This window comes from Amblyomma americanum, chromosome 3 (assembly GCF_052857255.1).
Source record: "Amblyomma americanum isolate KBUSLIRL-KWMA chromosome 3, ASM5285725v1, whole genome shotgun sequence".
In the NCBI taxonomy this organism is placed as follows: Eukaryota; Metazoa; Arthropoda; class Arachnida; order Ixodida; family Ixodidae; genus Amblyomma; species Amblyomma americanum.
The window spans coordinates 200,437,784-200,449,816 of NC_135499.1; the positions used below are offsets into that span (position 1 = coordinate 200,437,784).

A 12,033-nucleotide genomic window follows, 5' to 3' on the forward strand; every position below is an offset into this window, starting at 1 on the left:
CGGTTCAGGTGTCCGCCGAGATGTGAGACAGATACTGCGCCATTTCATTTTCCCAAAAGCCAATTTTCAATTTCTCTTATACCTGCGGTGATGTCTTCATGAATGGTGGTATCCGCGCTCACTTCGTGGCGGAAAAACATGGAGCACTCTACAGCGCCGTCTTTCAGGATTTACCGACACTTCCATATGCCTGGAAATAGATTTCGTGTTTTGGCCAAAGCGCGAATTTTTCACGCAACATATGTGCGGAATAAAGCATGCGCATGTATTTCGCACAGATGCTTCTGTTGCCGAGCAGTTAGGTAGATTCTCCGCGCTTCGTCTGCGCTGCTTTATAACCACCTTCTTATTTAATGAAATTAAGAAAAATATTAATCATCCAAAACTGTTTGGGACTTTCGCTGATTCCATTTAATATCAGCTGTTTACAACTGACAATTTCACCCCAGACCACCTGGACCTGTTGTTCCAGATGTTAGCGCCGTTTAGTTTTTTTTTTTCACATTTTGCGTCTGGAGGGGAAAGCCAACTGCACAGCTAAAGACGCATTTTCTGCAGTTTCATTACATGTCTCGCTCTCTCATTCCTATCTCCTTCGCAGGCGGCGAAAGCAGTAAACAACTTCGCGAGGTCGCACTGCCCATTGTGTCAAATAAAGCATGCGCTAAAGTCTTCAAGGACGTACTTAAGATTCGGGACGAGATGATCTGCGCCGGTGACATCAATGGCACAAAAGACGCTTGCCAGGTAAGAGGATGCACGAAAGCGTAATTTTTCTGGTGGTCCTTTATTGACGTCACCTGACACCTTCAGTGCTTCTTGACAAGGTCGGTGAGGCAAAAAAAAAAATATCGATTGCGGTTTCCTGAACCCGTTCTATAACTAAGCATACCAAGAAATGAAAAGATGCGCAAGTACCACTCAGCGTTCCACTTAGCCCTTAAAGTTTCAAGTTTTCCGCAAGTTTCGAGGCTTTTACTGCTAAGTTGTTTTTATCAGTGTCTTAATTTTCTGCTGCTTTATAAGTAATTTTCTTTAAGCGATTTATTAATCTAAGTAATATTATCCCACTGATAAGCACAACACATTAAAAAAAATTATAATAACGTTCCCCTATGCACCTTGGTTTCGGAGACTGTTGGCTCCCTTCATAAGTTTGTCAAACGGGCCCCTCATTTACTTTACCTTGTCTGCTAATAGCTTAACGAGGCTCTCGGTTCTGGCAGTCCTGATGCCACAGGTTGCTTAAGAGGGCTCTCGCACAGTTTCCACCCTCGCCGTTAGATGACGTTCCACGTCACGCTCGCGGTATTACAGGACGTGCTACGTCCGCCGCTATGGTCGAGGGTGGCGCTGGTGAACACTCTCAAGGTTCGCGTACACCAAGTAAACATAAATACCCACGAGAGCAGCAGCTTGGACAGCCGTCGCTGTAGCTCAGTTGGTAAGAGCACCAGACGCGATATTCGGAGGTCGTAGGTTCGGATCCCACCGGCGGCATGGTTGTTTTTTTCTGCTGCTTTGTAAGTAATTTTCTTTAAGCGATACATTAATCTAAGTAATATTATCCCACTGATAAGCACAACACAGTAAAAAAATTATAATAACGTTCCCCTATGCACCTTGGTTTCGGTGACTGTTGGCTCCCTTCATAAGTTTGTCAAACGGGCCCCTCATTTATTTTACCTTGTCTCTCTCTCTCTCTGTGTGTGTGTGCGCGCGTGCGCGTGCGGGTAGCCGGCAGTTTATTGTGCCAGAGGCATTTATCTGTGAAACGTAACCGAACAATTTCTTTGTGCAGGGCGACTCTGGAGGCGCCCTCATGTGGCGGTCAAAGGCGGACGACCGATGGTACGCGCTTGGCGTCGTGTCTTTTGGTGTCAAGTGCGCCGAGCCCGGTTACTATGGTACTTACACTCGCGTGCAAAGCTACTTGGTCTGGATCTGCAAGGTCACCGACGGCCTGCTCTGCTTCGGCTCATCCTCCAACGAAGCTGGAGTTCAGCTGCCTTCAAACAGCACGAAAGATAAAGAAGAATGAATGTGCCTTAGCCTTCGTAAACAGCGCTTGCTCCAGTAACTCTTTTGTGGTGCCCTGAACTGATGAACGTGCGTTAGACTCTGAGCTTGTGTCCGCATCAGCAGCGAGTGTTGTTGCGATTTCGGTGGCGGTCGTGTAAGATGAGGGCGAACGTGGGGAGCGCTTGTAAAAATGACTCTGCAAACAGGTAATTTAATTTTAGACTCCGAGCTTTCCCGGTATGTATGTAGCAGGCGCGCCCAGATGAGTACACGGCGCCGATGGTTGACGGGTTTTCAGCTTTAGTTGCGAATGCAAGAGCCTAATGTATAAACTACTCCAAGATGCTGCTGGCAGGTGTGAGACGCGAAGCCTGCCCAGGAGTGAAGAGGGAAACTTGCCGCCGGCAAGAAAAAGTTCCTGAGTAAAGTCTAAGCTGCGTTGTGTGATAGAGGGCAAAAAAATTATTGTGGGACGGTAAAGAAGAACGAGAAATAGTGTCCCTGCCCGTGCCACAAAGTATAACGGGCTTGTGATAGAGGGCAGGGGGCGCAATGACAGACGCTGTGAGCAGTTGCTCAGATATAAGTGCTTACATCTAGCAAATACCCAAAAGATCTCAAAGAAAGCGCCATATGATGCATGCACTGATGATCGCCTAACGTCATATTAAAACTGAATCCATTCTTTAAAGAACTGCGGAAAAGGCAAATGCAGTTTGCAACGTTACAGCTCAAAGCGTTGTTAATGTGCAAATAAACAGTGTCCGTGAGATTCACGTGGATGCTCTCAAGAACATGTGATATCAAAATAAAAATAAATTTTGGTTGTTCTGAAGTGTTCTTGCTTAAGGCTTGCCGAGCCATATATATGTACGGCTGATATGTTCAAAAACTGCAACCCTAAAATAGGGGGCATTGTATTCTGAGAATGCAGACGACCTAGAATATGTTTGTTTGTTTCTTTCTTCTTGCTGCCTCATGCAAGCAACATCACAAGGCTTCTCAACTGGACTTAGTTTAGTCGAATGTGTTTATGATAATCCCTCAAAGTGGAGTAGGCTTTAAATAAGGAACTAATAATTGGTTACTAGCATGCAGCCGCATTTTCTGTGGCACAAGCTCATTAACGCTGTCGCGTTAACTGCACCGAGTGTATACGCAGCAGCTTCAAGCTGTGCGTAATTCAGAGCAGCAGATAGCAAGAGTGTGTATTCCTGCTTTAGAATAATTTTCCCCCCTTAACCTTCCTGTACGTGCGCATCTTTTCTTTAAGAAATTTGCTAATAAGAAGCACCTTTGAATAAATTGTACCTCGCTGGTGCGGTCGGGGAAATTAAACTGCGATATGATGTATATCCGCTAATTTTTAATTTCCTCTCCAAATATCATAAGTAACAGCCGACTTTTTTCTTGCAGCTTGGGGCCCGTCTAGCGCATATATCACAGTGCACAGAGAGCGCCGTGAGCAGTCACGGAATATGTAGTCAAGCTTATGTTCACAATGGAATCTTTATTATTAGTTCGCTTAACTCCAATAAATGAGCTATAAATAAATTCAAAGCCTGAATGCGCAGCATACTGCTACCGCGGGCTTCTACGCTTAGAAAACACTACTCAAAGCTATAGTTCGACGCGTTACCAATTAGCTGTGTGCCACGACTCCGTTAAGCGATGCAAACTACACCGGTCAGCAGCGATAAGTAACCTCCGAAGCCTCGACGTACGTCTGGACTGCAGAAACGGTACGCCTGCGCCAATCGCTTTCTCTGTGGGTATGTGCACCCCGAAGGAGCACACATGACTGAGCAAGGTGTACAGCCGTGAGGTTGAGGTTGAGGTGTTGAATGCTACAGGTGGGGTTAGCCTTGGTCACAGTCATCGTAAGCACAGGAGCGAGTGTCTTTCGAAAACGGCGCCGCGGGGGACTCGCACGCGTGCGCAGTGCATCTTCGATGAGCTTGCCTTTCCTCTGCACGTATCATGTCAACGGGGTCCACGCACGTAGTCTGCTACGGGGCGCTTTTTCTGGCATCAGGGAAGCCAGCTGTAGTCATGGTTATAATAATTGGGGGAAACGAAATGGCGCAGTATCTGTCTCATACATCGTTGGACACCTGAACCGCGCCGTAAGGGAAGGGATAAAGGAGGGAGTGAAAGAAAAAAGGAAGAAAGAGGTGCCGTAGTGGAGGGCTCCGGAATAATTTCGACCACCTGGGGATCTTTAACGTGCAGTGACATCACACAGCACACGGGCGCCTTAGCGTTTTGCCTCCATAAAGACGCAGCCGCCGCGGTCGGGTTCGAACCCGGGAACTCCGGATCAGTAGCCGAGCGCCCTAACCAGCTGAGCCACCGCGGCGGGTTGTAGTTAGGTTATTGGCGACGGATTCCGCACCCACAGCCGTTTGTCACGTGTTTGTGGAGTCAGTAATACCAGGGGAGGAAGGCATGAGCAGTATGCATTGTGCCTTAAACGGCCGACGCAGTAAAAATTAACATAGCCACGAAGGACTTGGTCGCGAGTACTTACTAGAAAAGAGCACTGCCGTTTTCTGCCACTCATGCGGTCTCGACGTGGTTGTATATATGTCATCACAAAATTCACTTTCTCTTCGAGAATTCGGGACGAAGTAACTGAGCTCAAGACAACCGGCGAGCCTTACATCTACTAGTTCACGCAGCGGATTACGTGTGTCGCAGCGGCTATGAGGGCGCGCTCACGCGTGTGCGTCGAGGTCAACAAGCTTATGCCAACTCGGCCGCGATAACTGTCGGCTCGTTTCATTTGAACTGTTCTTTATTGAACCAATGATTCCCTCGGAGCCCATTACTGCCAGGTGCACTGCGTACAGCGGTAGTCTTCAAGAAGTTTCTAGTTGTCAAAGCGGCGGATTATTGCTGTTCTGTTACTCACCTGCCTCAACTACGTAGTCACCTGAAAAATACTAGTTGTGGAAGGAGTATTAAACAATGTGATGGTTACTATAGAAAATGTGAAAAAAGCGCGTCATACCCCTAAGGAAAAGCACTGAACAGTGCTATCATCTAGGGCAATTCATGCGGCTGTCTTTATAAAATGTATACTATCGGCGTCAAATGAAATGCGAACAGCGGAACGCGTGGCCAAAGGCCCGTACATTTTACGCTGTCTGCCCGTCGTCATCAGATAGGCACTCTCATCCGGTTTGCTATAGTTTTGCTTCTGTTTTCTTTGACGTTCGTTTTCTGGTTGTGCCGCAGAAAACCACGTGCAATGTTTCTCCTATCGCAACTTGCGCGGCGCGGTATCGCTGGCAGCCATCTGTAGATCGCATGGGTGAAGCGAGCGCACTTAGCTCCCTGACCTGCAGCACTTTGATTTTACTTTTAAATGCTGCGTGTTATCAGGCTTTCTCGCTAAGAAAGGCGGTTGGGTTCAAACGTGAGCTGTAAATCTGTAAAACTGCAATGTGCTATATGCTGAGAATCTTCACGAGTGAACTTAGAAGCGAGAAGCCCCTGTTAAACTATAAGCCCTTCCAATCATCTAGGGAAAAAAACCGGCATCATTACTTGATGCATGAGGCGGCAAAGAAGTGATTTTGTTGTCACAAGATCAGCGATGGTGTTATCAGCGTCTCGTTGCGCTGTGAATAGCGGGCCTATACCGGTTGCGTAACTTAAGAACGAATGGTTTTTCTCGCGTCGCAGTATGAAGGCCATTGCACTAAAGCAATCTTACCTCATATATAGAAACGTGCATGCACTTATGGCAGGAAAGGCCCACCTGTTGTCGGCTCTCCAAATCGCTGACGCTGGTCCCAGTGAGTTGAAAGCGTTGACTTGTTAGAGAATATCATGCAGCGCCAGTTCGCCGTGGTCCATGATGCATGGCCTTGTGCAAACACAAGCCTTGCTTTTCTATTTGCTTCGGAGACTGCTGGCTTCTGCGACGGTACAGCAGCTTCGCAGAACATCCCCGTGCAGACGATGTCTAATGACTGACGTGCTGGCACAATTCAAAAGTGTCCTCTACCTCACTATAGCCGAAATGTTAGGCGTGCCTGCACCAGCGGCCACAGTAAGTAGGTCTTCATCCTTGCCGGTAACCCACTGTCTGTGACCACGGTGCGTGTTTCCAAGCCGTCCCACACCACAGAATGCCTGGAAAATTCTGGTAATTGCAGACACTCGACCCGTTCTGAAGCGTAAATGCACGCCGTGACGGCAAAGAGAAACGATTCGCGCTCTCTTTTCGGGCTATACGATGACGCGTGAATGTTCTATTCCAGTGTATCTGAGCTTTTCCGGCGGCGATAAAGCTACCAGAAACCAGCGACTCAGCAACTGTCGCGTTGGACACCAGCCGCAACCCGTTCGTTTTTGTTGTTTTTTTTTTTCGCTGTTCGCATCGCGACCAGACGTTAGTAACACGACGATGATGGAAGCAAAATCAAAGTGCTGCAAGCCAGGGAGCTACAAACGCTCGCTTCACACGCGCGGGCCACAGCCGATGCCGCCAACGAAACCGCGGCGCGCAAGTCGAGATCGGTGGAAAGAGTGAATGTGGCGCTCCAGTGGCAAAGCGGGAAAATGAACGACTAAGAAAACGCACGCAAAACTCGCTCGCGAACCGAATGAGCGCGGATGCGCTCTAATGGCGACAGGCAGACGGCGTATAATGCACCTTTGACCACGCGCTCCGCTGTTCGCATTTCATTGGACGCCGAAAGTACATACACTGATGAGTTGCGGTGCTCTAAAATACACACATGAGAATATTTTAGAGGCAAGAAATACCTAGTAGTACCCTGGAGACTATAGCTGCCATAAGTCAGGCCAGCTTTGGTTACAGCACATTGGTCCCTTCCAAGTCAAAACCAAAGGCCATATTTGATAACATATCAGGCATGACAGTCACCCCAGTTCCTGGTAAAGCCCCATTATGGCTGAGCTAGGCATGAGCCAGATGCGTACTAGATTCAAGTCAGCATAAAGCATGTACAGCCACTTCACTTTATTAGCGAGACAAAATTCTGTTAAAAAGATGGCACTTCTATGACAATCTACAAAGAAAACATCAACAGTAGCATCTTATATATAATATTTATATGTATATAGTATGTGTTATGAAGCGTTGAATGCAGATTCACATTTTGAACAGTGAACACTTAGCAGAGGTATGTGCATCTAAACAATCACGACAAGGTAACTGCCCGTTCATGCCACATTGATCCTATGGCATGACATCTTGTGCGAATCATACAAGGACACATTTATGCGTGCTGACAGCAGTGAACCGGGTTTTTCTTACAAGACCTTTGAGTGGACAAGCCATTGCACCAAATGAAAGGCTCAACATAAGAGACAGTCCCAGAAATGACAATGCATCAGACATAACGAATGATATAGCTATAACATTATTTGTTGCCATGCCAGAAAGCCACACTTATTGTACCTGCTACAGTGAGTTGCAACCACTAAAAAACAAGGCACAGTCTCTTGATGCCCAACAAAGCATGTTTCACACACTGTAAAAAGCATTAAGAAAATCATCTTTAGATGTAAAATTTGAGAAGCAGTCATCAACACTGGTTTCACATCAACAGCCACGAACAGAACAGAGCACTAGCAATGGCAGCAACTCAAAATTTGACATTCATCTTTAAACAGCATATCTGCCAAAGTGCCTGTCTGTCATCAACATCACAACTATGCAAGCCACATATCTATTTGCCAAAACACTTATGTTAAAAGGATACCAACACTACTTCACTCCTGCAAAGAAGAGTCTGCCAAAATTGGATGAGGTAACAAAATTTTCTGATGATATTAATCTGATGCTGGCTCCAGACCACACACACCTTGTTTGCATCATGATGTAAACTACACCTATAAACATGTTCAAAGAAGACAATTTTTCATCACTAAATGTTCATGGGGCTTCTTCACTTCAGCAGAACAGAATAAAGTAAATTTTTTTTATATTTAGGTAACTGAAACAGAGGCACTGATGTTAAAGGCAGTAAGACACAGCAACGTGGGATAGTTACGGGCTGCCTACTATCAACAAGTGCAATATTTAATTGAACTTTCACTGAAACAGCAGCAACGTCATAAAGCTAGTGCTGGTACAAATACGGCTTGGTCATATATGTAAGGTTGAGCTACATTTTATGCCAAAGCCTTTGCATACCTCTCACAATGTGAAAGAAAATTCTAATGCAAGAACAAAGATGAACATAACTGGCCACTTGAGCTGGTTTATTGGCCTAATGCGAGTTTGCAGCAATTGGCTTGTGCTGATTTCTAGTTGTTCTCACTGGTCGTAAATACAATAGGGCAGACAATGCAGATGCACCAGTAGGGTTTAATTGAATAGATCACCTGAGATAGTTCTTATTACACAAGACAAATTGTTTTGGGTTTACCATACTGCATACAATCACACTAATGCAAAATTGTTCAACTGATACATCCAATGTGAATCAAGGCAAATCGATGCAAAATCGATAATCAAATGTGAACATTCAATACTGGGCAAAAGATATGATCACATTTGTAGGACTCTTGTGACACGCAGGTAGATTGTGCATTACAAATCAAAGGTTAAAAGCAGGCACATAAACACTTGTTTCTCATTTCATTTGAAACAAGATGTGCAGTGATAAAAACTATAGCCATTGTCTTAGCATCCCAAGCTTTGCGTTCAATGCAAAAAGGTCTAAGAAAAATGACAATTTTATTTTATTTCCATTCATAATTGTGACGTAAATTAAACACGCTATGCAGCAGCTTCCAAGCACCACCTAACTTAAGCCATAACTTTAAAAATATCAAGCTACCCTAATGTGGCCCTTCTGTCAGCAACAACAGCTTTATGGCTTACTTCTGTCTAGTTGACATGACCTTGTCAACTAAAGTACAAAGCCAGCTAGCGTGTCTATACTTCCAACAGCTTTTCAGCCTCAGGTAGGTAAAAACATATGCAAATTTAATATAGCATAGTTTTTGTAATAAAAAAATGTACAATGTCAAGGCCATTCATTTCTTGTATAAGTTGTTACTAATCTTTGCACTTTGGGCTTGCACTGGTGTGGTGCTGGTAGGAACACTGGCAATAACAGTGGAACATGCTTCACAGTGCAATGTACCAAACTACACTGCAGCTGCAGTCTTTGCCTTTTGTGCGCCTTTAAAGCATCAGTGGTGTCCTCGGAGCATCACTAACCTTGAGAGAACTGGCTAGACTGCTCACATTGGCTCTGTACAACCAGAATAGCACTACACTCAAATCATATTTGCTCGTGTCGCTGATATGCCAGCTGCGTCCATGACTTTGCCAACAAAGTTGACAATGGCTGACGCTGGCTGTTCCGGATCCAGCTCCGCGAAAAGGTGGCACTGGTTGTCTGTCTTGCTTGCTGGCTTGCGAGCCACAAAGCCAAAGCACCTGTTTTTGTCACGAGACAAAGCAGAAAGGTAACAACTCAATTGGTTTGCACTTGCATCCCCATCCACAGGATCAACTTTCATTGTATTTGACATGATTTCCACAAATACAAACTGCACTCGCAGACTAACTGACATCCTGGAGGATCAGTGAATATATCGTATTCCGCTGCTGAGTATCAGGTCACAGTTGAAATTCTAGGCCATAGCAGCACATATTTGATGATTATGCATTAACATCCATGCACACAATTTTTGACAATCATAAACAAACCTCATGCAGTTGCAGTAAAATTCGAAGCACCCAAATATGGAATGTTTTAGAGCTTATGTGGACTTGAACAGGCATGTAGAAACACATTATGTAGGTTTTAATATTTGCAGTCAAGCATTAAATTATCAGTTACACATTGTTTCTGTTTGAGGAAACAAAGCCAACTGCAAAAATGTTCTGCATAAGCAGATGCCACTAAGATATTGGCCAATGTTTACAGGCCAATGATGATAGCCGAAAATTCAAATGAAGAAAGACGTCACTGGTTTGCATTACCTAAATCAGTTGAGAGATATTAACATATTGTGCTAACAGATTCCTGTACATAATCTGCACATGTGTGTCATGCATGTACACACATACACACACTTGGTTTTATGCATGGAGTAACCATTGCATTGTCCAGCCAGTCTTCATTACTACAGAGTAAAAACGGTATTTTATGTATTGAGGATGCACATTTTATTAGAAGTGTCTTGTTGGTAAAATTGCCCACCAAAGAAGACCTTATTCTCAAATTGATCTTATAGGAAATTGATGCCAATTCTATATATGCCATAACTAAGATGATATGTGTAAAAGAGACTGGCAGCTTTCTGTTGTACTTTCACAATATATTCTATCAAAACCTGACGCGTTTGCAGTATATGCTAAAAAGAAAAGAATACCATCTCTCAAAATCACAAGCAGTAACTATAACCACATAGCATTGTTTGTCAATGTCGAAGTTTGTCAAAGTAAATGGATGGGGGAAAAAAATTCATTATGTTCTCCGATAGTGACCCTAGGACTATAACACTGTGAGCACCTTGTCATTGTGATGTTCTTTCAAATTTAATACATAACTGAGTATTAATGGTACCTCATTCCTTCCCTGCCACTGTCTCCACTTATGGTACAAAAATTGATTGAATCCAAACCAACTAGAAGAACTTCTATTTGGGCTGGATGGTTCATTTTGATCCAGAAAGGAAAACAGTAGCGCCGAAAAAACACACACACAGTAGAAGAAGGAAGTAGGACAAGCGCTAATTTCATCTGACTTTATTCCTTGAAATGCGAACAAATATACAGAAAATCTAGGCATGAGCAGACAGAAACCGCACCTAACCGCAAAAGATAAGATATGAAATCTTATCTTTAACAAGGTTCACAGACTAATCACTGACACACCCTTTTCCTCTTTTTCTGATCTGGTAAGCCTCTAAAACCTCTAGTGCCTTACTATCACCGCTCCGGCCCAGAATCCTTATCTCATCAAGCACATCTGCCCAAACACTGCACAGAGTGCAAGGTGTGTCACCGAGCCACTAAAGGAAAATTGCAAAGAATGCAAAAAGTGTGAACCACCCCTTGATGAGATAAGGATTCTGGGCAGAAGCCGTGATAGTAAGGAATGAGAGTTTTTAGAGGCGTACCACATCAGAAAAATAGCAAAAGGGCGTGTCAGTGATTCGTCTGTGAACCTTGTTAAAGCTGAGATTTCATTTCTGTCTGGACATGCCTAGATTTTCTGTATATTTGCTCGCATTTCAAGGAATAAAGTCAGATGAAGTTAGCGCTTGTCCTACGTAATTCTTCTACTGTGTGTGCGTTTTTTCGGCGCTACTGTTTTCCTTCTGGACCGAACCAATTAGCCCAGAAATACAGTTAACCGAAAAAGCCTAACAACTAATTTACACTTCACGGTAATCGAAGTAAAGAATATAAGAGACATGCCTCTTCTCTGTAAGAGTACATTGGTGCACTTATGAGAAAAACACAGTGTAGCTATAAGAAATTAGAAGTATTTGCAGCATTCTGCACAGTCTTTGTCACAGTTAAGACACACAAAACTCACAGCTAGCACTCACAGCAAGTGATTATCTCACAGAAAGCGGTAGAAGTGCAAAGCAAGATGAAAGAGCAAAAGCAAGCTCTTTTACACCACTGTGGCCTTTAACGACACTTTTGCTGTGTTCACTGTGGCCATCAATGAAAAGAGGTTAGCTGTTGTAAACAGCGTAATGTGGAGGTAAACGTAAAGGGTCATAGAACTTCACTGCAAAGTGTAATGGTGGTTATTAAAGAGCTGTACTGTGCTCCCAGCTAACAGGTACGTACGTACCTAGCAGTGACAGTGACTCCAGCATCTTCATCTTTCTGAGTCCAGCGCCTGTCATCAGGGTCAGTGCCACAGAAACTGATCGCGTTGAGCGCGTAATGCCTCCTAAAGAATAACCTGGAATCAGAAAAAATAGGGCTCATTTAAACAGTGACAAAGCACTAGCAGCAAAAAAATAGCTTCCACTTTGATTCTTCGTTTT

The 12,033-nt window shown here is 44.3% G+C and overlaps 2 protein-coding genes across 29 annotated transcripts in view; one reads left to right on the top strand and one right to left on the bottom strand.

Moving 5' to 3' along the window:
• The window catches only part of LOC144125873 (clotting factor G beta subunit-like), a 28,815-nt gene extending 25,958 nt beyond the window's left edge, over nucleotides 1–2,857 (top strand). Inside the window, exons 6-7 of the mRNA XM_077659621.1 lie at nucleotides 602–747; nucleotides 1,802–2,857. Coding sequence (XP_077515747.1) covers nucleotides 602–747; nucleotides 1,802–2,041 — 386 coding nt within the window. The 3' untranslated portion in view covers nucleotides 2,042–2,857. The remainder of the gene's footprint in view (nucleotides 1–601; nucleotides 748–1,801) is intronic.
• A 4,146-nt stretch (nucleotides 2,858–7,003) lies between these two features.
• by (focal adhesion protein tensin) overlaps nucleotides 7,004–12,033 on the bottom strand; it is a 248,222-nt gene continuing 243,192 nt past the window's right edge. For all 28 annotated transcript variants that reach the window (XM_077659626.1, XM_077659629.1, XM_077659625.1 and 25 more), the window contains 2 exons: nucleotides 11,835–11,948; nucleotides 7,004–9,454 (listed from right to left, as the gene is read on the bottom strand). In XM_077659626.1, the coding sequence (XP_077515752.1) occupies nucleotides 9,292–9,454; nucleotides 11,835–11,948 (277 nt within the window). In that variant the 3' untranslated portion in view covers nucleotides 7,004–9,291. The remainder of the gene's footprint in view (nucleotides 9,455–11,834; nucleotides 11,949–12,033) is intronic.